The 26,201-nt window shown below is 39.2% G+C and overlaps 2 protein-coding genes across 4 annotated transcripts in view; one reads left to right on the top strand and one right to left on the bottom strand.

The window, feature by feature from the left end:
- Nucleotides 1-1,141: 1,141 nt before the first annotated feature.
- LOC114261307 (ABC transporter B family member 9-like) lies at nucleotides 1,142-12,879 on the top strand. 2 transcript variants are annotated; one of them, XM_082887438.1, is made up of 12 exons: nucleotides 1,142-1,800; nucleotides 4,509-4,563; nucleotides 7,979-8,154; nucleotides 8,258-8,479; nucleotides 8,563-8,801; nucleotides 8,924-9,449; nucleotides 9,542-9,815; nucleotides 9,912-10,575; nucleotides 10,664-10,892; nucleotides 11,316-11,582; nucleotides 11,678-11,941; nucleotides 12,023-12,879. In XM_082887438.1, exons 1-12 carry the CDS (start codon nucleotides 1,552-1,554, stop codon nucleotides 12,668-12,670), a joined length of 3,813 nt encoding a protein of 1,270 aa, XP_082743564.1. In that variant the 5' UTR covers nucleotides 1,142-1,551; the 3' UTR covers nucleotides 12,671-12,879. The 2 variants fall into 2 exon arrangements, with proteins under 2 accessions (XP_082743564.1, XP_082743565.1); XM_082887439.1 differs by having other exon boundaries at nucleotides 1,380-1,800; nucleotides 8,258-8,461.
- A 1,069-nt stretch (nucleotides 12,880-13,948) lies between these two features.
- Nucleotides 13,949-26,201, bottom strand: part of LOC114293074 (SH3 domain-containing protein 3) — a 30,523-nt gene continuing 18,270 nt past the window's right edge. The window contains exon 11 of one of the 2 annotated variants that reach the window (XM_082887441.1): nucleotides 13,949-14,365. The gene's annotated coding sequence lies outside the window, so the exon portion shown is untranslated. Of the gene's footprint in view, nucleotides 14,366-19,377; nucleotides 19,698-26,201 lie in introns of those variants that run through there. The other variant, XM_082887442.1, reaches the window with a different exon arrangement.

Genomic DNA, 26,201 nt, shown 5'->3' with positions numbered 1-26,201 from the left:
TCCATATGTAGATCAACCGAATCCTCATTTCGACAAGCTCGCACGGGCTTATCACTCTCTCGTTGCTTGGAACCCATTACTTCTTTCATTTGATCAGCACTAAGTGAATTTGACAACATCATTTCGTTTGCCACCAATGGGGACACAGTGGTCAATTTTGGCCACTGCTCAACATCAGTTAGCACTCTAGTTGGTGTGTTCCATGCATTAGGTGTTTGATGCTGCTTTGGTGATTGCTCAGGTGAGGCTTGCATTTCCACAGTCCAGCGAAACTGTGTTGTACCAAGATCACAATCACACTCAATTGAGCTATCCTCCGAATCTACGTCCCTCAATCCCCTCTTGTTTACATTTGAGGGCCCTTGCCACGGTCCCACAAAATCTCCAAGTGAAAGAGATTTGGGGGGGCCTCGAATGCGTATAGACCGGCGGGGAAGTACATTAGGCATATCATCAGTAGATAGTTGATCCACCTGATTTACAAACTCCTTCAAAGATACCTTAGTCGAAGATTTGCTTTTTGATTTACTCTTGGCTAGTTTGCTCTTGGCTAGTTTGCCCTTCTTCAATGATAGCTTACTACCCTCTCTGTCCCTCTCATTGTCCTTCTCTTTCTCTTTCTCTTTCTCCTTAATCATCTTATGACAGCACAGTGACAAGGTTTCACTGGGGCATTTTGTCGAACAGGTAAAGGGCACTTCTGTGTTGTTCTTCTCTCTGTGATGCCAACAGTGGTATTTAACCCAGCCACCGAGCAAAATCCAGATACAGGTTCACACACAAGCTCTCTAATCGCCTCTAATCTCAATAAATGCTGCCTTATTCCTGAAGCTTCGGTTTCTCAATTTCCTGGACGGACCGCAATGAATAGCTGCAATGCCGACATGAACTGGAAGCAGAGTCACTTCAACTTTTTACCGTTGTGGGATAAAAACATCTGGATGCAACATACAGTTATGGGTGCTTTGACGAGAAGGAGTGAATCCGATATGGCCTTACAAACATGTAAAGCCCTATTTTTCTACTATTTCCCTCTTTGCTCTATTCATTCGCTAGTGTGTTCTATTGCTATAACGATTACCGTCCTAATTTGCCCTATCTAAAAATAAGCTAATGTACTCAAATTGCCATGGTCACTGCCAGGCTGTGTTAATGATCTCATTCATATCCCATAAGTGACATGCCCAACGGGAGTGAAGGCTTTAATCATATCACTATTTGGGGAGGAGAAAGTGTATGTGTGTGTATATATATAGGTTGTAGCGTTGGATTAAAGTAAAAGGCTTCTAGAAGATGAATTACAAACTAAAATTAGATTCACGTAACAACCTCTAAAGCAAGCCTGTCATGTACCCTAATCCCACCCTATATATGTGGCTTCTCCATACTCACACATATATGCATACACACGCACCCGTCTCTTGAAGATCTCATTCATATCCCCCCTCCTCATTCCTAGTTTAACAGTGTTTTTTTTTTTTTTTCCCCACATAATTCAGAATTGACACAAACACACATTTATATACATATATTTGATCTTGGAGAAGAAGAATGAAGGAAGAAGAGAGGGGGACAGTGAATGGAGAAGGAGGCGAAACCGGGAAGCTGGGAGATCAAAGGGTTGCATTTTACAGGCTATTTTCGTTTGCAGACAGGTTCGATATTGCTTTGATGATCGTCGGCACGGTCTCTGCTATAGGGAATGGGATGGCTCAGCCTGTCATGACCTTGATTTTCGGCACACTCATCAACTCTTTCAGTAGCTCAGATCCTTCACATGTTGTCCATGAAGTTTCAAAGGTACTTTTTTTTTCTTTTTTCTTTTTTTAATTTTCTTGATTTTCTTGTTCTTGATAGTCTTTTTCTTTCTTTATTTATTTATTTATTTATTTCTTGTGTGTGTGAGAGAGAGACATTGATTGACCTAGTCATTACGTTTTATTTCCAATCATGATAATAATTTCAATACTTGCCTTTAAAGATTTCATTCACCAAATAATGATGAGATGAGAGAGACCCAGAAAAAAGAAAATCTTAGATCTCAAGTTAATTTGAAGAATTACGTCAAGTGAATGGACTTATCTTTTTCCTAATTCAAAACGAAACTAGATGCTAATTTTTAGTAAATTTTGATCATTTAATTGAATGGTGACATACAGCTGCTGTTGTTTAGGTTTCGCAGATGCTTAAATCGTTGAATATTACATGATTTTTTATTTTTTATTTTTTTTTAACCAAACCTAAGCCTTTTTTAAACATATTTTTTCATACTAAATAATTTTGAACTTATTTTATAAACTCAACTCTTTAAATTCGTGTTTTGAGTATTTTGAAAATACGATTTGTAGTGATTTTATGGAACAATTTGAGTTTAGTAAATAAGTAGAAAACAATTTGAAATTTGAAAATTAATTTTAAGCATACCCTAAATTTGGTTTGATTTTGTTTATTTATTTATTTTTATTTTTTTAAAGAAAGTTGCGTAGTAGAATTTGTTTTATGTGTTAGTTGTTGAATCAAAAATTGGGAATATGTCTGAAGGCGCAAGGTTACTAATAATGGGCGTTTCTCTTTGCTTGTAAGCTTTGGTAGAGGAGTCTCTTTCTTTGTGAGAAAAGAATGTATTTTTTTTTTTTAAATACTAGAGATATTAAAAATTTTATTAAAATTTTTAGTAAATATCTCACATGCTAGATATCTCCCAAAAAAAATTATTAATTTTTTTGTCAAATATCTCATATGAATATGAAATTTGCACTATATTTTTTTGAGATTTTTAGCATTTTTTTTTTTTTTTTTAATGTGGGAAAGAGGTTATTCCACCTATATTTTGGTGGCCGACACGACAATGGGCATTTGGAATGTCATGCGTGCTACCACACTTGCTATACTATTTGGTCAAGCATTACTTTTAGCATAGCATTGTTCATCATCCTAGCTCAAACTTGAACCCACTGGAGGACCTTGAAACATGCCATGAATTCACTTTATCATATTCTTTTTCTAGAAGTTTTTTTTTTTTTTTTTTGATAAATATTAAACAAATTACAACAAACTGAACAATTAATTATGAACCAACTAGACCTAATCTAGTTAGTCATCATAACTTTTCTAAGGGCGGCCTCGTTTGGGGACTGACTATTTTAGCCAAAAAGTCAAAAAGTCAACTAAAACTAGTCACATCACCTCTCTACTTTTCTGCACTTCTTTTCATAAAAAGCTAAAAAGTTACTAAAATAACCTGTTCCAAAACGAGGCCTAGTCCTTAGGAGAAAGATCATGGATTTAACTCTACTTGGACAAGCACTTTGATTTTAGCCGATAAAAAAAATAATTAATTATGTTAAAAAATCTAATAATATACATTCACAAACTGAACATCAACCATCACTACACCAATACAAAGAGTCTCATAATGAGAGACAAATAACTTCTGAATAATTCATGACTTCTCAATTAGAAGTGTATAATAGTGACTAATTGAGTTAGTTCAATTAATTCTTAAAAAAAAAAAAAAAAAACTTATAGCTTAGTAGTATAAATCTTGTTAATGATACCACCAAAATATTCGTTAATACAAATAGTGTATATTTTCTCATAAAATTGACTAGTTGAGGAATGTACAAAATTCTATAGCGGGGCACTTTGATTTTTGTTCCAAAAATATAATTTTGAATCCTGCATTCATTTGATGAGTTAAGGGGAGAGCTACTCTACCTTAACTTTTTCTTCTATTTTTAACATATATATATATATATATATATATCTTGAGAATAGTTACATGGACCAAGGCAAATTTAAAGACTGTCAGAATGATTGATAACTTAATATTGTAACAAAGGTCATTAGTTCAAATCTTGTTACCTCTATTATCTTTGCCATTGTATACTTTGTTCGGTGTCTATCTTGAAACACCTTTATTGAGTTTATTTTCTAACAATTTACTTTCAGTATCTGTAAATCTAGTTTTTCAAGTAGAGTTAAAACTTAAAACCTCCTAATTAATTTTGAGTCATAATACAAATAGAAAAATCGTATAGAAAATTCATACAAAATAAAGGGATAGATATGTATCTATTCATTTCAAACCAAAAAATCTATTAAAATCACTTACAATCTTTAAAATATCACTACAACATCATTTTTGTAAGATTTTTATAAATAAATTTGATGACAAATCATTTCCCATTAATTTTAGTTGCAATACCTTTAAGGGTTTGGTTATGGTGTGCAACTTACACCTTACACCTTACACCTTATACCTTACACTTACACCTTACACTTACACCTTTTGTAAAAAATTAAACCTTACACTTACACATTTTTTGAGGTTGCACATGGTGTGCAACTCACTTACACCTTACACCTTACACTTGCACCTTACACTTACACCTTATACTTATACTTACACCTTACATTTACACTTTTTGTGTAAGTGACACATGGTGTGCACTTGCACACTTAAGAAAACTCCTACCTTTAATAGCATTATATGGATGTGAATTCAGGTATCCCTGTGGTTTTTGTACTTGGCCTTCGCTTCGGGTATTGCTTCATTCCTACGTAAGTGCTGCTATCATCATTTCTATCTAGATTTATTGCCATCTCTTTTGTTTTAATAGCTTACTTTATGACTGCTTTAATCTTTGTTGAACATTTTCTTTTGACCAAGCATACATAAAAATATTTTATTGTCTATGTTATCTCTCATTGTTGGTACAATGGCCATTACACTCTAGTAAGTCTCAAAATACATACACTTAATACAAAATCGAACACTCAAAAAAGACATAATTGTACAAGACTTGTCAGTAAGGCTTATTTTTAGAAAATCAAGTTCATCAATACATTTTGTATCTGATATTATGTTTAGTTAATGAGTTTTACGATTTATTGATAGCACTACAATTCTATGATTAATTAAGAATATAATTTTGATTGCTTAACATAGTCTAATAAAACAATTATTCACTTTCATCTATGACAATCACACGATCATTTCATAAATAAATCTAAATTGTCTGTTTATGTTTGATTCATGTGAAACCCATGTAACTATATAGTAGTCAATCAATATAAATGAATCCGAAATCACATTCAAATTCAATATAGCACCCATTGTAGTTACAAAAAGAAATGTATTGAATCAATTATGATCCAGTATTATGCGATATGGGATAATTTTTGAGTCATATATATAGGTTTTGGAAGTGTCTGTGCTGCACGGGGGGAATTTTTTTTTGTTGGGATTTGTTGTGCTTTTAATGGTCTTTTGGATAACATTCAGTATGTTTGGTTTTAATTTTTTGAATTTAATTTTTTTTTAATTTACTTTTTTTATTTTTCCTTTTTTTTTTTGTTTTTAATAAATATTTTTAAGATTTTAAGTAATTTTTTTAAATACATCTTACTTAGATATATTTAAAAAGTAAAATATTTGTTAAAAATATCAATAAATATACAAAAATACGAAAAATGTACTGAATTCTTATATATATATATATATACATATTTGTAATTTTTATATTTAGTGAATTTTCTAAAGACCTTCACAAATATTATACTTTTTAAGTATATTTATATTAGGTGTATCTAAAAATTAAAAAAAAAATTATTTAGAATATTAAAAAAATCAATTAAAATAAAAAGATATATAAAAAAATAAAAAAAATTAATTTTTTAAAAAATGAATCTTAAAAATTAAAACCAAATAAGCTGATTGGCTTTCTGTATGTGTTTTTTGAGTCTGGGCAGATGTGACAGTTTGTGGATGAGTGCCCCCAACCTATCTCTCTCTCTCCCTTCTCTTGTAATGTTTTGATTAAAAAAAAAAAAAATTAAACTTTGAGTACACAGATTGCCACAAAATCAGGAGGATAAAGAGTTGGCCAAATCCATAACACCATGTTGATGTGGGTTTGACCAATACTGTTGCTTGACTTCTGTACTATAATTCTTCTATTTTGAGTCATGTAAACACATAACTTAAAGTTGAGTGATCACACAATTAATGTGGTGTTTTAAGAAGACTAAATAATAATGCCTCACCGAAACCCAAGTGAAACATGACTATTTGAGAATTATCAATAGATGTGGTAAAAATAATTTTCAATGTGCTATAAAGTGACAAAAATATTACTTAATTTTGTACGTTAGAGATTTGTTAATTCAGTGAATATATAAATATTATAATAAAAATGTTAAAATGTGTTAAAGTAGTGATAGATTAATGTAGAGGTAAGAATATATAAATGTGTATATAGGGAGTGAATAAAATAATTTAAATTGGTTTTTGGGTTATTTTCTTGTTGAAAAGTCAATATTTTAATCACATGGATTCACAAATGTTAGCAGTTGTGTTAACAACATTAGCACATCAGATAAAAAAAGCACTTTCCTACTACTGTTTTAGCACATCAGATAAAAAAAGCACTTTCCTACTACTTTATAGTATAGCAACTGTGTTAACACTAGCAGTGTGAAAGCTCAAAGGTGTTTTAGAGCTAAGTAAAATGTTAATGGAAGAGTCATATTATTCTCATTTGAATCTACAATTCATTAATATATATATATATATATAAAATAAATAATAAATTTATTTCTACAATTCATAAGCTACATGTTAACTTTTCAACAATATAAAAAGACAAGTAAAAGCGGCACGTAAACAATACTAAAGATATTTTGTTTTTTATATGGGGGTTACAAAGAATATTAAATAGGGGTGCAACTCAGGCGGGTTCAACCCGATCAACCCGTGCCCAGCTCGAGTTTTTTTAGCGCTTGGGCAAAAATATCTTGTAATCTGGACGGGCCTAGGCAAATTTTTGATGCCTGAATTGTAATTCGAACCGGGCCTGGACAGAATCAGTGACTAATCCGAGCAACCCGAACCTGAATTGTATTTAATATATTATATAAATTATATAATATATGTGTAAATTAAATTAAATAGCTGTCCTTAATATTAAAGTGATCCCCAACTTTAGTCCCCATTCCACAAGGACCTAGTGATCCTGCACAGGGTCATAGATTCCTCGAGCATCCCATGATTGAGGCACCAAGCTGAGGGGGTTCATAGGCCCTACTCTTGACCTAGATTGGCATGGCAACATGGCGCCCTTCTAATCATAGTTTGCAATGGTTAGGCGAGGCAATGAGGTAGGCTAGCGAGTGGAGTTGAGTGATTTGAGTGGAGTTAGGTGTGCGAAACCAGTTTAGCAGAGCACTAAGCCAAGATTAAAATCATGCCTTATCATGTAAAATGGCTGTTTGTTGCCTTGTGAATTTCGGGCAATTCGGGCTAACCTGAGTTCAAATTATAAAGCTTGGTCCAGGCTTGGGCAGCCAAGCTCGGGTTGATGGTCGGGCTTGGGCACTGCCAAACATAATTCGGGCTGCACTTGGGCAAACCCCCAACCTGACCAAACCAACCTAAGTTGCACCCCTAATATTAAATGAATAAAATTGGAATATGGATAGAATATAATAAAGTAAAATACTCCCTATAAAATGAGATACGGAAGGGAATCACTATGAAAAAAATTTGGGAGCTGCAAAGAAAGCTTCGAGTTCATATTGATGGTAGATTTAGAACAAGAATTGAATTCTATAAGATATAATCTCCTGTTATTTCTTAGTAGCCCAATGACAGAGCAGTCGACAGTTAACTAATTGATTGTATATTCATAATATCGATTTAGTCTAAAGTTCGTGTTAACTTGAAGTCTTGCTGGAAAATAGATTTATGTGTTGCATAGTAACTGAGTCTTGTCCATTGCAGTCTGTGGAGTTGTCTTGTAATACTAATATCTGATGACTCAAAACTGCTTTTAGTGCATTGAAGATTTGAGCATGGATCCTCATATAACAAGTAATAAGATACAATAAAAAACATGCCTTAATCTGGAGTTCTCTATTGCTTTAAATCTTGTGAAAATTGAATGTTTACACTAATTTACTTGTAAATCCATTACAGAGGTGACTTGTTGGATAGTTACCGGGGAAAGGCAGGCAGAGCACATAAGGCGATTGTACTTGAAAACAATATTAAGACAGGACATTGCATTCTTCGACACTGAAACTACCACTGGAGAGGTCATTGGTAGAATGTCTGGCGATACAATTCTCATCCAAGATGCTATGGGTGAAAAGGTTACTTAAGACTCCATTCTTCAAAACTTGCTGCTAAGTACAATCAATTAATGCACCTAAGTCAGTTTCTATAATAATTTCATTACTTGCAATGCTATGACAGGTAGGAAAGTTCATACAACTGATGTCAACATTTATCGGAGGATTTGCCATTGCCTTTGCTAGAGGATGGCTTCTCTCATTAGTCTTGCTTACGTGCATTCCCGCTCTAGTCATTGCCGGTGGAGGCATGGCCATAATCATGACAAGAATGTCTAGCCGTGGACAAGTTGCTTATGCAGAGGCTGGAAATGTTGTTGAACAAACGGTCGGAGGCATTAGAACAGTGAGGCACCACAAAACTTGTAGTAATAAATTGTTGTCCTGAATTTTCTAAAGTCCTGAATTTTGCGACCCTCTTTATGACAGGTGGCATCCTTCACCGGAGAGAAGCTAGCGATAAATAAGTACAACAGCAAACTGCAGATTGCCTATGCCGCTACTACTCAACAAGGGTTGGCTTCTGGGATAGGACTCGGTACAATGTTAGTAATCATTTTCAGTACTTATGGACTTGCCATATGGTATGGATCAAAACTGATCATCGACAAAGGATACAATGGCGGAGTAGTCATTAATGTCATCATGGCCATCATGACTGGTGGAATGTAAGCATAAAAATTTCTAGCCACAGAAAAACAATGTGCTAATACATACCCTCTTAATTCTGCAATTGTGTCCCTAATTCTGTTTTGACTGATTGATCTGAGTTGGGTTTCGCTTCATATAGGTCATTGGGCCAGACATCCCCGTGTTTGAATTCATTTGCTGCAGGGCAAGCAGCAGCATACAAGATGTTTGAGACAATCAAGCGAAAACCACAGATTGATGCGTATGACACAAGTGGGATTGTAATGGAAGATATAAAGGGCGAAATTGAACTGAAAGACGTGCACTTCAGATACCCAGCCAGGCCCGACGTTCAGATATTCTCTGGATTCTCTTTACAAGTTCCAAGTGGCACAACCACAGCCTTAGTTGGGCAAAGTGGAAGCGGGAAATCAACAGTTATCAGCCTATTGCAGAGATTCTATGACCCTGAAGCCGGTGAAGTGCTCATAGATGGTATCAATTTGAAGAAGTTTCAACTCAAATGGATAAGAGAGAAAATGGGTCTTGTTAGTCAAGAGCCTATTTTGTTTGGCACTACAATAGGAGAGAATATAGCATATGGAAAGGAAAATGCTACCAACGAAGAGATTAGAACAGCAATAGAGCTTGCTAACGCAGCCAAGTTCATCGACAAGCTTCCAAAGGCAAATCTTCGCCCTCCCCTCTCCCTTTTTTGTAGTAATTCTTTCACTTGTAATGACTGATCTAATTAGCACTAGTAAAAATTTGTTTATAGGGGCTTGACACTATGGTAGGAGAGCATGGAACCCAACTATCTGGTGGACAAAAGCAAAGAATAGCAATTGCAAGAGCAATTCTAAAGAACCCGAAAATTCTTCTCCTTGATGAAGCAACAAGCGCTCTAGACGCCGAGTCAGAACGTGTTGTGCAAGATGCGCTGACAAACATTATGTCAAACAGGACTACTGTGGTAGTTGCACACCGTCTGACAACAATCAGAAATGCTGACCTTATAGCAGTGGTGCAGGAGGGGAAAATCGTGGAACGAGGTATAAACCATATCATCACTCCTTCAACTTGAAAGTTCAGTTTTTTATAAATTTATTAAGTCAAAACCAACTTCAAAATTCAATGCCAATTGCCAGGAACTCATGGTGAGTTGATCAAGGATCCAGAAGGGGCTTACTCACAGCTCATTCGCTTACAAGAAGGGACTAACAAAGTTGAAGATCCGCGAAGGAGTGACATAGATAATCTCGATACAATTCAGGATGTAGACATAACAATGGGCAGGTCTGCAAGCCAGATATTATCCATGAGAAGATCCATAAGCAGAGGTTCATCAGGTAGTCGACACTCTTTCAGAATTAGCTTTGGACTACACGGCCCTATTGGAATCCAAACAGATATAGAAGGAGAGGAGAGTAGTAAAAGAAGTGAGACAGATGATAAGAAACGCCGCCAAGTGTCCATTAAACGCCTAATGTACCTAAACAAACCAGAGTTGCCGGTTTTGCTGCTTGGATCCATTGCTGCAGGCATTAATGGTGTGACCTTCCCTATATTTGGATTCCTACTTTCAACAGCTATTAACATTTTCTATGAACCACACGATGAGCTAAGAAAGGACTCAAGGTTTTGGGCACTTATGTTTGTGGGACTCGGTGTTGTTATTCTGTTTGTCGCACCAGTGCAGAATTACTTCTTTGGAATTGCAGGTGGTAAGTTGATAATGCGAATTCGCGCCTTGACGTTTGAGAAGACTGTCCATCAAGAAATCAGTTGGTTTGATAACCCTAAAAATTCAAGGTGTGTTTTAGTAATTTGTACTTTTGATTGATCAAATGCTCTCTATTTCAAAAGGCCTTTTGAACTGAAAGTTTTGAGTTCATTTCAGTGGTGCAGTTGGAGCAAGGTTGTCTACTGATGCTTCAACAGTGAGGAGTCTTGTGGGTGATTCATTGGCGCAAATTGTACAGAACATAACAACAATTATAGCAGGGCTTGTCATATCATTCACAGCTAATTGGATGTTGGCACTCATAATTCTATCTGTGTTGCCCTTGGTGGGATTGCAAGGATTCTTTCAATTTAAATTCTTAAAAGGGTTCAGTGAAGATGCCAAGGTCAGTCCATTATCCTAAGTTATGGCCAGAGCCATTTTAGCACAGTTAGGACTGTAAAACAAACCAAACTACTCAAACTCAACATTTGAAATTGGCTTGTTATGTAACAAGCTAAGTTTGAGCACATTTATCTCAAATTCTATTTGAGAATGTTATATACATTACATGAAAATCAAGCTATTTGAGCTCAACTCGAGTAAGGCTCGTTTGAGATTGGCTCGAAAGGTAAATAAGCTAAACTTGAACACAATTTGAAACTTGTTAAGTTTTCAAGTCAACCTTAAAGAACTGACTACTTGACTTGACTCATTTTTAGCCCTAAGCATAAGTGTATAGCAGACATTTAAATGAGAAGGGGTGGATTTTGAGGGGATTAATCTTTATCACATACTAATCAAGTTAGATTTTTGTAAATGTCTGTAGGTGATGTATGAAGATGCGAGCCAAGTTGCAAACGATGCCGTGGGCAGCATTAGAACAGTTGCATCATTTTGTGCTGAAAAGAAAGTCATAGAAATGTATAAAAACAAATGTGAGGCCCCCATGAAACATGGAGTTAGGATTGGACTTGTGAGTGGTATTGGCTTTGGATCTAGTCTTTTTGCACTCTACTGCACATATGCCTTCTGTTTCTACATTGGAGCTGTTCTAGTGCAACATGGGAAAGCTACTTTTGGGGAAGTTTTCAAGGTATAAATAAATTCGTAGTGTTTTTTTTTTTTTTTTTTTTAACCTTCACTTTCTAATTTCACATTTTTTCCACTTCCAAACAAATGGTTTTGCAGGTTTTCTTTGCTTTGACAATTTCAGCAATGGGTATTTCCCAAACCACTGCTTTAGCCCCAGACACCAACAAAGCTAAGGACTCTGCTGCTTCTATCTTTGAAATTATTGACAGCAAGCCCAAGATTGATTCAAGCAGCAATGAAGGCACAACCCTAGCAACCATAAATGGAGATATTGAGTTCAAACATGTCAGCTTCAAATACCCAACACGACCCGATGTTCAAATTTTCAGAGATTTATGCTTAAACATTCCTTCTGGAAAGGTAATAACCAGGCACAAGCACAGCCTCTTTGTTCTTCAATAATTTTTGCTCAATTTTGCTAAGCTAAAAATTTTATCACAGACTGTTGCTCTTGTTGGGGAAAGTGGTAGCGGAAAGTCCACCGTAATAAGCCTAATTGAGAGGTTCTATGATCCCGAGTCCGGCCATATATTTCTAGATGGAGTGGAGATCCAAAAGCTCAAACTGAGCTGGTTAAGGCAACAAATGGGGTTGGTAAGTCAAGAACCAGTACTTTTCAATGAAACGATCCGGACTAACATAGCTTATGGGAAGAAAGGAGAGGCTGCTGAAGAAGAGATCATTGCAGCCGCGAAAGCAGCGAATGCACACAACTTCATATCGGCATTGCCACATGGCTATGACACCAATGTTGGGGAGAGAGGGGTTCAATTATCGGGCGGTCAGAAGCAACGGATAGCCATTGCAAGGGCAATAGTGAAAGACCCTAAGATCCTCTTACTTGACGAAGCAACGAGTGCGTTAGATGCAGAGTCAGAGCGTGTGGTGCAAGATGCATTGGACAGAGTGATGGTGAATAGAACTACCATTGTTGTCGCTCACCGGCTCACCACCATTAGAGGTGCTGATGTAATAGCCGTTGTGAAGAATGGGGTGATAGCAGAGAAAGGAACACATGATGTGCTCATGAAGATCACTGATGGTGCATATGCATCTCTAGTGGCACTTCACATGACATCCTCAAAGTAGACACAAACCATTGATTGGCTCAAGCTGCTTCTTTTTTCTTTTCTTTTTTCCTTTCTCTTTTTTAATCTCTGCTTTCAATCTTCCATTGTTTCTGTTTTCTGTGATAGTGTTTCGACTATGAATCATTCCTCAAGTTTCCCAACATGGAGACACACAAAAATACACGTAGACTCAATGACTTTCCATTGAGTCAATTTATTGTTGAGTAATTATTTTGTTTTCAATCTATTGTTGTCAATTTGACTGTTTGTATTCTTTTACAGTATATGGAACCATGATGATCCAAGGCCTAATGTGAATTAGATTGTTAGAAGGCATAAACAAGACTCAAAAAACAACATTGAGGGTGCCTTTGTCAGGAGATCATGGTCTTGTAGAGATACATCTCATACTGGATAGGTTTTGTTGCCAGTTAGATGAAGAGACTAAACCTACCCAGTATGAGATCTCTCTCTCTCTCTCTCTCTCTCACACACACACACACACAACAAACATGGTTCTTTTGTGAGTGCAAAAATTATTTAGTGTCATGTACTATATTGCCACAAATGTATATGAACCATTCATTTGTGTTAGATTTACATGAGAGAGAGAGAGAGAGAGAGAGAGAGAGAGAGAGAGAGAGAGAGAGAGAGAGAGAGAGAGAGAGAGAGAGAGAGAGAGAGAGAGAGAGCTGATGTTGTATTAACAATGGAATCAATTAGGGTTCTCCTCTCTTACACATGTATTTACAATATAAGACTAGAGAATAAAATGATGTAACTACTCTTAGACACTAACACTTAACACTCCCCCTCAAGTTGGTACAAATATATCTCTCATGCCCAACTTGCAACAAATTGGATAAAAAATCTTACTACTAAGACCTTTAGTAAACACATCAGCCAATTGATCTTCCGATTTCACAAAAGCCATACATATCAAACCCTTATTCAATTTCTCCTTAATAAAGTATCAGGCATTTTCAATATGCTTGGTCCTGTCATGTTAAATAGGATTGTAAGCAATACTGATGGTAGCTTTGTTGTTACAGTACGAAATCATAAGATCACACCACAAACAATTCTCGTCTCACCCAACAAGGACTGAAGCCACATGAGTCTACAAGTACCATGTGTCATAGTTCGATATTCTGCCACTGCACCAGACCAATGTACCACTGTCTGTTTCTTACTATGTCAAGTGACTAAATTACCCTTTACAAAAGTGCAATAACCAGATGTAGACTATAATACCCCGAAATAATAACAATAACACATGTCACAATATTCTTTACAATTGATCAATAATATCATACTTTACATTCCATTCATAATCATCGATCATACAAAAAATGACATATGCGTGTCTACATTCATAATTCTAGATCTTGAATCTATAGCATATGACATGTGTACAAAGATTGAAATAAAAGAAAACCAGAATAATTATATGCCATAATGGCTACATCTTTCTAAGTCGATACTTTGGTACATCAAAATGAGTTCAACTCAATACAATTAAAACCCAAGGCTTGAACAAAAATAATTACATCAAATAAACAAAAGAAAGCTAGTCCTTCCAAGTTATGTCCTTGATAAAGACATATCATCAAACCAAACCAAGCCTTAAGTCCCATCAACTAGGGTCAGCTATATGAATCCTTCTTTCCCACTCCACTCTATTCAAGGCCATTAGTAGGCATATCATCAGCACCTGAAAATTGTATTTCACATAGAGTGAGCTAAAACCCAATAAAGATACTTTAACACAATATATGAATTTCAACGAAGTCAAGGTGGATGCATAGGCATGCCAATTGTCAAACATTTTACATTTTTCATCTCAAACAATGCAATGTCAGATTATAAATCAATTCATGAAAATATCTTTTTATATCAGAAAATATGGTAGTTGATACGCACAGAGAATCTCTAGGTACGTGTCTGCCAGTAGGCTATACAAGCACTACCAAAGCCATTTTACCAGCACTAACAGGACATGTTTCTAAACTTACGCCAAGGACACACAAGCCAACATAATAACCATAACCACACCCCCTAACCAGATTTACCAAAGTATTAACCCATTTTTCTAAAAAAAAAAAATACATTTTCAATGTTTAAGTAGAAAACAATGTTCAATGCAAGATGTATGAGTAATTAGTTTCAATTCACCTAATCCTCATACAATTTCTACAACAATCAAAGCCATCATCCACTGATAGCCCAAAATAGATATTTCTATTCAACAGATAATATCATTTTCAAAATGGGAGTGACATTATATATCCAACTCTACCATCCTTTTCGACATACATATTCATTTCATTCCTTCAAAACCCAACATGATTTTCCATTTTTTTTCACAAACCAAATATCCATAATTTTACAACAAAATCCCTTTTACTTTCAAAATCAATTTAAGGAAATCCACCATTTTAACATATCTCAACCATAAGCACATCCCCAATCTCTTTCTCAAGAACCTATTTGAAAACCCATCTTTTACATTTCAAAAATCCAACCCTAGGTTTAACCCAAAATCTTCAAATCACTAGATTCTTTCAATAAGCAAATAACTAAGGTAAAAGCCATACCAAAGGTTGAAGAAATCCCTACCTTACGATTAGAAGACAAGAGAGGGCAAGGGTTGAAGTTTAGCGGAGCCGAAAACGAGATTCTCACTGATTAGGGCGAAGCTTTAGATGAACTCTACATTTTTCTCCAAAGAGTTATGGTGGAGAAATCAATAGGTAAGGGTGTATTTGAGGTTTTAAGCAAGAACTAGAGAGAGAAAGTGAAGAACTAGGATTTTGAAATGTTTTAGAGAGCGAGGAAATGAAAAGTGATTCAGAAAGCCCTTTTTTCGAACTAATATACGCACAAACCGCTCGAGTGACCAAAACACCACTCGAGCATTAGACACAATAAGTGACACTGCTCAAGTGACCAAAAACATAGCTCGAGCGCACAATGACACCCTCCCAGAAACTCAGACCTGTAAAAAACCACTCAAGCACAAGAAATACCGCTCGAGCGAAGATACTCTCTATTTCCAGAAGTTTTACAGACTGTAAAAGACTGCTCGAGCGCAAGAAAGACTGCTTAAGTGAATAAGAAGAAAACTAGACAGCAACTCTTTGAAAAAACTAACTCTCAACCTGTTCCAAACGCAACAATAACTCCTAAACAACCAAACTCAACTAACAACAAGATGAAAATGGAATGAACAATAGTTAAGGACATGGATTCCCAAATTCAAAAGCAAGAAATGAGTTTGGTCTAAACCAAAATCGTTATATAGACCTGTCATCTACAGAACCTGCCCAATCAGCATCAGTAAATGCCTCCAACTTCAAGTGCCCATGATTAGAAAATAGAAGTCCTTTTCCCAGGGCAGATTTAAGATATCTCAAGATGCGCTACAAAGCCTCCAAATGTGTTGCACGAGAATCATGCATAAACTGACTTACAACGCTAGCTGCATAAGCAATATCCGACTGAGTGTGGGATACATATATAAGTCGTCCCACAAGTCTTTGGTAACTTTCCTTCTCCACCGAGTTACCAACAACATTGCAAAGATGATGGTTAACCTCAATAGGTGAATCAGCTGGTTTACAGCCTAACATGCCTGTTTTTGCAAGAAGATCCAGAATGTACTTCCTTTGAGAAATAAAGATGCCTTTATCAGATCTGGAAATTTAAATCCCAAGAAAGTACCTCAATGGGCCAAGATCTTTGATCTCAAACTCCTTGGCCAACTGTATCTTCAGATGTGTCACATCCTCCTCATCATTGCCTGTCACAACTATATTATCCATATATACAATAAGGACAGTTACCTTATGTGCATTGTGTTTGACAAACATGGTATAATCTGCATTACTTTGCTTATACCCAAACCTCAACATTGCTTTAGAAATCTATCAAACCAAGCCTAAGGAGATTGTTTCAGACCATATAAAGCTCTCTTCAACTTGTAGACTTTCCCAATTGTAGACTGAAAGGAGAATCCTGGTGGCACATCCATATAAACCTCCTCTAGATCCCCGTGAAGAAATGCATTCTTCACATCTAGTTGTTGTAAAGGCCACCTCAGGTTAGCTGCACATGAAAGAATGGCTCGAATGAAATTCATCTTTGCTACAAAAGTGAAGGTTTCTTGATAATCAATTCCATGTCTGAGTAAATCCCTTGGCCACTAATCTTGCTTTGTACCATTCAATTGTCTCATCGGCCTTCTGCTTAATGGTGAACACCCACTAACACCCCACTGGCTTTTTTCCACTTGGAAGAGAAACCAACTCCTAGGTATTATTCTTGCTTAGGGCTTGCATCTCTTCTACCATAGCTCATTCCACTTAGGATCATTAACAACTTCTTTCCAACCCTGTGGGATACACACAGAAGACAGAAACGAAACAAAAGCACAATATATAGGAGACAATGAATCATAGGATACAAATTTAGAAATAGGGTGTTTACAAGCCCAAACCCCCTTTCTAATAGCAATAGGAAGACTCAAATCATCAACAACCAGATTGTTAACTACTTGTGAAGAAATAGAATGAGGTGTATTACCTATAAAATCAGTGGAAACAAGATCTAGAATCGGCACAAGAGATGATGATTGACTTGGTGGCACAAGGGATGGCTACTCTTTCTGACGCCGTGAACAAGTCTTAAGATCTACCCTATCCAAACGACCCCCGATGTTAGGCTCATCACCAAAACCACTCTCAGGCTCCCCCTCATCACAAATAACAATACATTGACTAGGAATAAAAAAAGATAACTCATGCTAATATGACATCATCTCATCCGTAATCTCATCAATAACACTTTCCCCCTAAGGAGATGGTGGAGAGGAAGTAAAAAAGAGTTCAGATTTACGGAAGGTAACATCCATACTAACATACAATTTGCGAGTGTAAGGATCATAGCATTTGTAACCCTTTTGAGTAGCAAAATAGCCAAGAAAGGCACAATGCACAGCTCTAGAATCAAACTTCCCATGAGTTCGAGGTTGCAAATGAACAAAACAAACACACCCAAAAACCCGAGAAGGAAGAGAAGACGTGCGATAAGTCACTGATAGATCGTTTTACACACAAAAAATAAACACTAAACTGTACCAAATTCCTTAGAATAATAGTAAGTCCAGATATCGATCTACAGGGACAAATGTGAAATTAAACTAATTTAATTGTTAAATTCCTAAATTAATTTTGATCAACAAAATGATGGTTCATAGACTAATAATAATTAAAAGAAAATAAGAGATTACACTAGCAATTAAAATTGAAGTTGAAGATAGTGATTTTGGGAAAAACCTAGGGTTACAAATTTCACCATTAGTTACATAAATTAGGTCTCAAATTGGAAATCAATTGTGTTATGGTTTGAACCAAATAATACTTCACAACTACAAGTTCGAAGCATTGACCTAGAGAATTATCATGTTCAATATATAGACACGAACCATCTGAAGTAGCACGATTCGTTCGCTTTAAGTTAGGGTACCAACACGACTTATCCCTCATAGTATGGCTCGTCTCATACCTTGAATATCAAAGAATAGAAAACCATTGCATGGAAAGCATTCAACAATCACAGAAAGTAGAATACTTGAAGAAAATAATGAAAAATATATTTAAAAACTTCTTGAACACCATACAACTTGTTCAAACCATTAAAACAATGAAAACCAAAGAGAAACCCCTATTTACTTGGCTAGGGTTTCATCAAAACCCTAAAAATAGAAGAACTAGCCACTCATGGAGGAATGAGAAGAGGTAGAGGAAGAGGAAACCACCAAGGAAGATGTTCTTGAAGCTTGAAACCCCTTCTCCTCAAACCCTAGCCCCTCCTATGTTTTTGGAAAATTTTAGAACCCTCTTCCAATCTATTTTGCCTTCTTAAATTCTTAGCGAAACAAAATTAAAATTCCGCACACGTGTCCCTAGGTTGACTGCTCGAGCGCCCACATTCTCCACTCGAGCGGTGAAGTCTGGCCGCACAAGCGGTGAGATGGCAGGCCGTGAAATTTCATTACTTAAGTAGAGAATCTGCTTTTGTGCCACTTTTCGCTTGACTTTGTGTGTTACTTGCCAAATCTACACAAATACACAAAACACATCATATTCGCCAAATAATCATAATTCAAAGAATATAAATGTAACTTAAGTGGCCTCAATGTGATACCTTTCGGCCTACATCAGTCACAGGAAGAAGTGCAAGAGGAATTTGAAATTGGAGGACACTGGAAGGCATACAGTTAATGAGATAAGCAACAGTAAGAACAGCATCACCCCAAAAAGACTTGGGGACATTCATGGTCAACAAGAGAGAACGAGCAACTTCAAAAAGATAGCCATTCTTAAGCTCGACAACTCCATTCTGCTGAGGAGTACCAACACAACTGGTTTGGTAAAGAATGTCATGCTACTCAAGGTATGCTTGGAAATCACCATCAACATATGTAGTCCCATTATCAATGTACAGAATTTTAATGGTAGCATTAAAGAGATTGCTTACCATTTCAGGGAAAAGGCAAAAACAAGAAGAAAAAAATCAAAAATCAAAAATCAAAAAAAAATCCTCACTTTTAGTTCGAATTAATAAACCTAAGTCATACGAAAATAACAATCAATAAAAGTGACAAACCAACGATATCCAAAAGTAAACACCACAAGGGAAAGGGAAGGTCCTCACACATTAGTATGAACAAGCAAAAAAGGAAAAATATTTCTTTTATTAAATTAAGGATAACAAGTACGTTTATGTTTAGTGAGTTCACACGCATCACAAACAAACTTATTCCTAGAACAATCTCGAACTAATTAAGGAAAAAGTCTTTCTAAAATACTAAAGAACGAATGACCCAAACAACGATACCACTGATGAAGGAAATGGAGAGAAGAGCCAGTAGTGCACTGAAGAGCTTGAGTGGAGGATAACGGTAATGTGTGAGGAACAACATCCGGAAAGTACAGTCCACCATGTGATCTACCACTTCCAATCGTTTTCCTCATAGCCAGTTCCTGAAAGACACAATAAGTAGGAAAAAATGTCACAGAGCAATTTAAAGAGGTAGTAAGGTTACTCACAGAAAGTAAATTGGTAGAAAAATTAGGAACATAAAGCACAGAAGAAAGGAAGTAAAGATGAGCAATGAATAGAACCCTTGCCAAAGACAGAAGATAAAGTGCCATCAGCCACTCTAACCTTATCCCGCCCAAAACAAGGAGAATAAGAATAGAAAAAACTAGAGGCATCTAATGAGGAGATACTAAGGACATTAGTAGGAATACCCGTGTGGGCAAAATTGAAAGAAGCAGAAGAGGAAGGAACTGTGGTAGATGGAGAATCAAGCCGAACCATCAAGCACCGAAGAGTGTGTAACGCATCTTGGGAGAGAGAATTGGGCTCACCAGAGGTACTGGTAGCAATCTCAGACACGCGCTTGTGGACGAGCTGTACTACCACAACCACGACCCTAAGTAGGGCGACCATTCAATTTCCAACAATGCTCACGATCATGTCAATCTTTCCCACAATAATCACACTTTAAATGATCCTGATCAACCAAGAGGCCCATACTAACAAACGAAACTAGACTAGGGTTAGGATCACAGGTGGATGGAGCAACAGCCAAAACATAACGATCCTGAACAGGGGAATGAACCATATCACTACGTCGACTTTCCTCTTGCTGAACAAGAGCATAGGCCTCACGTAAGGTGGGAAAAGGAGAACGACCCAACACTTGAACGCAAATCTGATCATACTCTAAGTTAAGGCCAGCAAGGAAGTCATGCACACGCTCTTTCTCCATAGTCTGCTGAAATAAAGTGGCATCCTTGGAACACACAGCCTGGAAACTCTGATAATAATCCAGTTCCTACAACAAGCTACTTAACTCAGCATAATACACTGCAAGGGACCTATCCTTCTGATCCAAACCCCGAAGCTTCTTTCTCAACTCATACGCCTGTGCATCATTACCCTGTTGAGAATACATGTGTGAGGCAGCGATCCATATCTTATGAGCAATACCTAGGAGAAGAAAAGACTGACTGATGGTAGGCTGCATAGAGTTAATGAGCAACCAAAGCATTCTTAAAAACCAATTAAGTACGGGAAGAGGCATCATTGGCAGGTTGGGGAAGATCACCGGTAATGTTGCTAGTCAAACACCGAGCAGCAATAGCAAGGCTACAAGAATGAGATCAAATTAGGTAGTTGGAGCCATCAAATTTCACAAGACTGATTTGAAGAGAGAGACTATCATTAAGGTTCAAAACACGATGCATTACACCCTCTTCACTAACCTTAGGGTCTTTATCCTCAACTCTTGCTATTGAAAATCAATCCACGTAGCAAATAACAGTCCAAGATTCCAAAAACAAAGCCAAAAAACTAACTAAGACAAAGAAAGGTACCTTTATAAGCAGTACTAGAGCCAAAATGCAGCAAGGGAGGCCAAAAACGAACAAAAACCAAGAGAAACCTCACCAATCCTTCAAAACAAGAACTCGAGCCCCCTCAGATGTCCCAATCGGCTCCCAAAGGAAGAGAAAAAAGAGAAGGAAAAAAAAAATAGCCTTAAAAGGGCTCCAACAACATCTTCCGAAAAATAGCCAGTTTTCCCAAAAAATCAACAAGAATTGGAAAAACTACCAAATAATTAACAAAAGATTAAAATAAAATTATGGGGAGAAAGCCCATTAAATTTCAAACACGGAAGATTTTTTTTTTTTTAACAGAAAAAACGAGAAAAGAAGAGTAGGAGGAGAACACAATCTTCAAGGAAGAAGATGTAGCTCTGATACCATGTTAGATTTACATATGAGAGAAGAAGAAGAATGAGAGAGAGAAAAACTAGTGTTGCATTAACAATGGAATCAATTAGGGTTCTCCTCTCTTACACATGTATTTATAATATAATACTAGAGAATAAAATGACATAGCTACCCTTAGACATGTACACTTGACAATTTGTGTGGTTCTCATGCATGCCCGACACAAGTGAATGGCTTAGATGGAATGGTGTCACGAGTTAACACTTTCAAGTCCAATATCGTGACGCTTGCATTTGTGGTGGCCTTTGTTGTGCTCAGTTTATGCCTCGGGAAGTGCCATATGCGGGTGTGGCATCAGATTCCAAGTCAAGTGGTTTGGCGCCCCAACATGCCTTGGAGTTTGGCTCCAAGCAATCCAACGCGTGCATGTTAGGGAGCATGCCCAGTATCACAAGCACACGCCCTCCTAGGATTGGAATTTTTCAAGAATTGAGAAATTATTAGAAAATCATTATGACTCCTCAAACAGGTAAGTGTTTCTTTGAGGCAATCAGCAAGGGGCCTAAAGTGCTATTTTATAGTGTCCTAGCCAAATGCCTCCACAACATGTGATGGGTTCCAAGCACGCATCCTCATGATAACCTAGGAACAGACCTTTGACACACCATGAGGGTTGTCATTGGTCTCTAAGAGAGGGATTTTCGTAATCTCGGCTTGGGCCGCGGTTCTGGCCAGGCTGAATGTGGTCCAAGCATATTTGGGCCGAGCTGGGTTGGGTCAAGCCGAGGTGAAGCTTACTCGGCCGAAGTCCAGACCAGAGCTGGCCGAGAAGATCCTCTGCCAGCTTGTCTTCTCTTGTTCGCTCTTTTTAGCTCAGTGATCGTGATCTGTCGTAGACCGGCCTAACTTGTCTAGAGCACAGTCGCACCGGAGTGCTGTTGAGCTCGGTTGTGATGGAGCTCAGCGAGTGGCACTATTGAGCTCGATAAGTAGCTCGGTTGAAGGAGGCTAAGATGATTGTCTGCCAATCCGGGTCTTATGGTCGTGCATGTAGCTCGGCGGGAAGGTCTCCCTTGGACCGGCCTAACTTGTCTGGACCTCGGCCGTACTGGGGTGCTACGGAGCTCGGTTGTGATGGAGCTCAGCGAGTGACATTGTTAGGCTCGATAAGTAGCTCGGTCGAAGGAGGCCGGGTGATGCCGCCGGGCTGCCGAGTTCCTGCTAATGTTGTCTGGCGGTTGGTTAGGTGGTGTTCGCTGGATTTGTGCTGACGGATGGGAAAGCAGCACCACGTGTCAAGAGACTAATGGGAGCAGATGTGGAATGCATAGAGTATATAAGCTTGACTGCGCCCCCCATGCTAGGGAGGGATCATTTTGTAAGAAACACTTGAACGCTCAACTCTCTCTTCTCTCTCTATATCCCTGAGTGTGTGCTAACTTGATCGTCGGAGGGATTTTCCGGCCACACACTGCCGGGTAGCTTACCGCCGTTGTGCTCGCAGGTTGATCGGACAGACAGGAGCGTGGAACAAAGGAGTACGGGCTTGCCTGAATATTTGCTCCCCATACAATTGGCATCGTCTGTGGGAACTTGACAGACAAAACCTTGTCTTCCAAGCTCATCTGATCGCCGTCCATGGCGAACAACGACGAGATTCCGTTGTCTGCCATCGACGAAGTTACCCCGGAGTCAGGCAGACGGAGAGAACGACATCCCGCCATCCTTCCTATGGCGGACCTGGAGACTTCTCTAGGAGGACATTCAAGAGACGTACAGGATAAGCGCGGAAGAAGCTTTGGTCATTCACGGAGTCCAGACGGTCACCGGCGGCAGAGAGAATCGCACACCAGACAGCTAGAACACAAGCTAAGGGACCAAGACGCCGTCATCCGGCGAATGGCGGCGGAGATGGAGGATTTTAAGCGGCATGTCAAAGGGAAGGGTGTAGCTGGAGTGGGAGACCACAGTGAGCGCACCCAACCCCGCCGTTCAGGCAGTCAGAGCCAGCAGCACACTCCGTCCCTCTCAATCACCAGAAGTTACAAGGTTGGAGAGTCCGACGCGCCGAAAAAAAGGTCTAGCGCGCAAGATAGTACCTATCAGCCCTCACGTACGGCGACAACGTCGAGGTATTCCTATTCTGCTTGCTCAGAGGACTTGAGGGCAGTCTTGAAGGAGCGGGCGCGCCGGCGAGAGACTCAGTGGGTGCCGGCGCTCCAGCGGCTATCTTACGGGAGACGTGCCAGTGAAGAAGTCGTAATGCCGCCACCCCGCCCAGCTGTGCCCCTCTTTCTAGACATAAATCTGGTGAGACTGAGTGCCACTCCCTTCACCAGCCCAAATTTACGCTCTACGACGGAAAGACCGATCCATACATGCATGTAAGTCACTTCCGACAGGTCATGGCCGGACATAGGCGGAATGACGCTCTTATGTGCCTTACCTTCCTGTCGAGCTTGGGTGAGCTGGGCTTGAAATGGTTTGAGAGGCTGCCGGAGGGAAGCATCGAAAGGTGGCAGCAGTTGGCGGAAGCATTTGTGACTCGTTTCAAGACCAACACCAAAACGCTAAAGGAGGTGGACCACCTTCTCAGTGTCACAATGGAGTTGAGCGACACACTCAAGGCATACAACTCCGAATACTGGGAAACCTTCAACGAGATTTTAGATTGCCCGATCAACCTGGCAATCACCCAATATAAGCGCAGTCTCCTGGTCGGACATAGGCTGCAGGACTCGCTTACCATGAACCAGCCGACATCTATGGGCCAACTAATGCAGCGCATCAATGAGCACATCCGAGTCGAAGACGATGCAATCGCAGCTACCGTGACGGCAAGTCCGATAGTAGAGAATAAGAGAGTAGTGCGAAAGGTTCACGCAGTCGGACAAGATGATGGCCATGCAAACCACCCTGGAAGAGATATAGGGAGTTCGTTTTTTGGAAGACATCTATAAGAAGGCCGAGGAAAAGGAGCATAAAACTCGCAGAATGTGAATGGCCGATCCATTTTCAGAACATCGAACTCTGCCAATCTAAAGTTTTGTTCTTAGTTCTATTTTTGTAACCTTTTTTGCCATTGGCACAATGAAACAAGCGGACCATTTTCTTGAGAATTGTTGTATTTTTGCCTCGCCAAGCGAATTTAGTGTGGTCCAAGGGGCAACTAACAATCATTTTGACGGAAAGATCAAAATTCCTTGCAAGGCGGATTTTGCTCAGCAAGAGATTTATTGATGGTTTTGATTAACTTTGAAATTCCTTGCTGGTCGGATTTTGCTCGACAAGAGGTTTGTTGATGGTTTTGATCAACTTTGGAATTCCTTGCCGGTTGGATTTTGCTCGGCAAGAGGTTTGTTGATGATTTTATCAACTCTGGAATTTCTTGTTGGATGAATTTTACTTGGCTAGAGGTTTGTTGATGGTTTTAATCAACTTTAGAATTCCTTGCCGAGCTGATCTTGCTCGCCAAGAAGGAAGTTGCGGAGCGAACCTTGCTCGCCTTCTTTGGAGTTCCTTGCCGAGCTGATCTTGCTCGCCTAGAGGCAAGTCGCCGAGCGGACCTTGCTCGCCGACCTTGGAGTTCCTTGCCGAGCTGATCTTGCTCGCAAAGAAGCAAGTCGCCGAGCGGACCTTGCTTGCCGACCTTGGAGTTCCTTGCCAAGCTGATCTTGCTCGCCAAGAAGCAAGTCGTCGAGCGGACCTTGCTCGCCGACCTTGGATTTCCTTGCCGAGCTGATCTTGCTCACCAAGAAAGAAGTTGCAGAGCGGACCTTGCTCGCCTTCTTTGGAGTTCCTTGCCGAGCGGACCTTGCTTGCTGGCCTTGGAGTTCCTTGCCGAGCTGATCTTGCTCGCCAAGAAGGAAGTTACGAAGCGGACCTTGCTCGCATTCTTTGGAGTTCCTTGGCGAGCTGATCTTGCTCGCCAAGACGGAAGTTACGGAGCGGACCTTGCTTGCCTTCTTTGGAGTTCCTTGCCGAGCTGATCTTGCTCGCCAAGAAGGAAGTGGCAGAGCGGACCTTGCTCGCCTTCTTTGGAGTTCCTTGCCGAGCTGATCTTGCTCGCCAAGAAGCAAGTCGCCGAGCGGACCTTGCTCGCCGACCTTGGAGTTCCTTGCTGAGCTGATCTTGCTCGCCAAGAAGCAAGTCGCCGAGCGGACCTTGCTCGCCGACCTTAGAGTTCCTTGCCGAGCTGGTCTTGCTTGCCAAAAAGCAAGTCGCCGAGCGGACCTTGCTCGCCGACCTTGGATTTCTTTGCCGAGCTGATCTTGCTCACCAAGAAGGAAGTTGCGGAGCGGACCTTGCTCGCCTTCTTTGGAGTTCCTTGCCGAGCTGATGTTGCTCGCCAAGAAGGAAGTGGCGGAGCGGACCTTGCTCGCCTTATTTGGAGTTCCTTGCCGAGCTGATCTTGCTCGCCAAGAAGCAAGTCGCCGAGCAGACCTTGCTCGCCGACCTTGGAGTTCCTTGCCGAGCTGATCTTGCTCGCTAAGAAGGAAGTTGCGGAGCGGACCTTGCTCGTCTTCTTTGGAGTTCCTTGCCGAGCTGACCTTGTTCGCCAAGAAGGAAGTGGCAGAGCGAACCTTGCTCGCCTTCTTTGGATTTCCTTGCCGAGCTGATCTTGCTCGCCAAGAAGGAAGTTGCGGAGCGGATCTTGCTCACCTTCTTTGGAGTTCCTTGCCGAGCTGATGTTGCTTGCCAAGAAAGAAGTTGCGGAGCGGACCTTGCTCGCCTTCTTTGGAG

The sequence above is a fragment of the Camellia sinensis genome, chromosome 9 (genome assembly GCF_055761805.1).
Source record: "Camellia sinensis isolate YWXY chromosome 9, ASM5576180v1, whole genome shotgun sequence".
NCBI classification, from domain to species: Eukaryota; Viridiplantae; Streptophyta; class Magnoliopsida; order Ericales; family Theaceae; genus Camellia; species Camellia sinensis.
The sequence above is the reverse complement of the archived record's forward strand: the minus strand, read 5'-3'. Positions and strand labels throughout refer to the sequence as shown.

What these genes read in the sequence shown, in the direction of transcription:
- LOC114261307 (XM_082887438.1), top strand. Translation starts at nt 1,552, where the DNA reads ATGAAGGAAGAAGAGAGGGGGACAGTGAATGGAGAAGGAGGCGAAACC. An exon ending in GATAACCCTAAAAATTCAAG is followed by an intron (nt 10,576 to 10,663) that starts GTGTGTTTTAGT and finishes AGTTCATTTCAG; the next exon opens with TGGTGCAGTTGGAGCAAGGT. An exon ending in TAAACATTCCTTCTGGAAAG is followed by an intron (nt 11,942 to 12,022) that starts GTAATAACCAGG and finishes ATTTTATCACAG; the next exon opens with ACTGTTGCTCTTGTTGGGGA.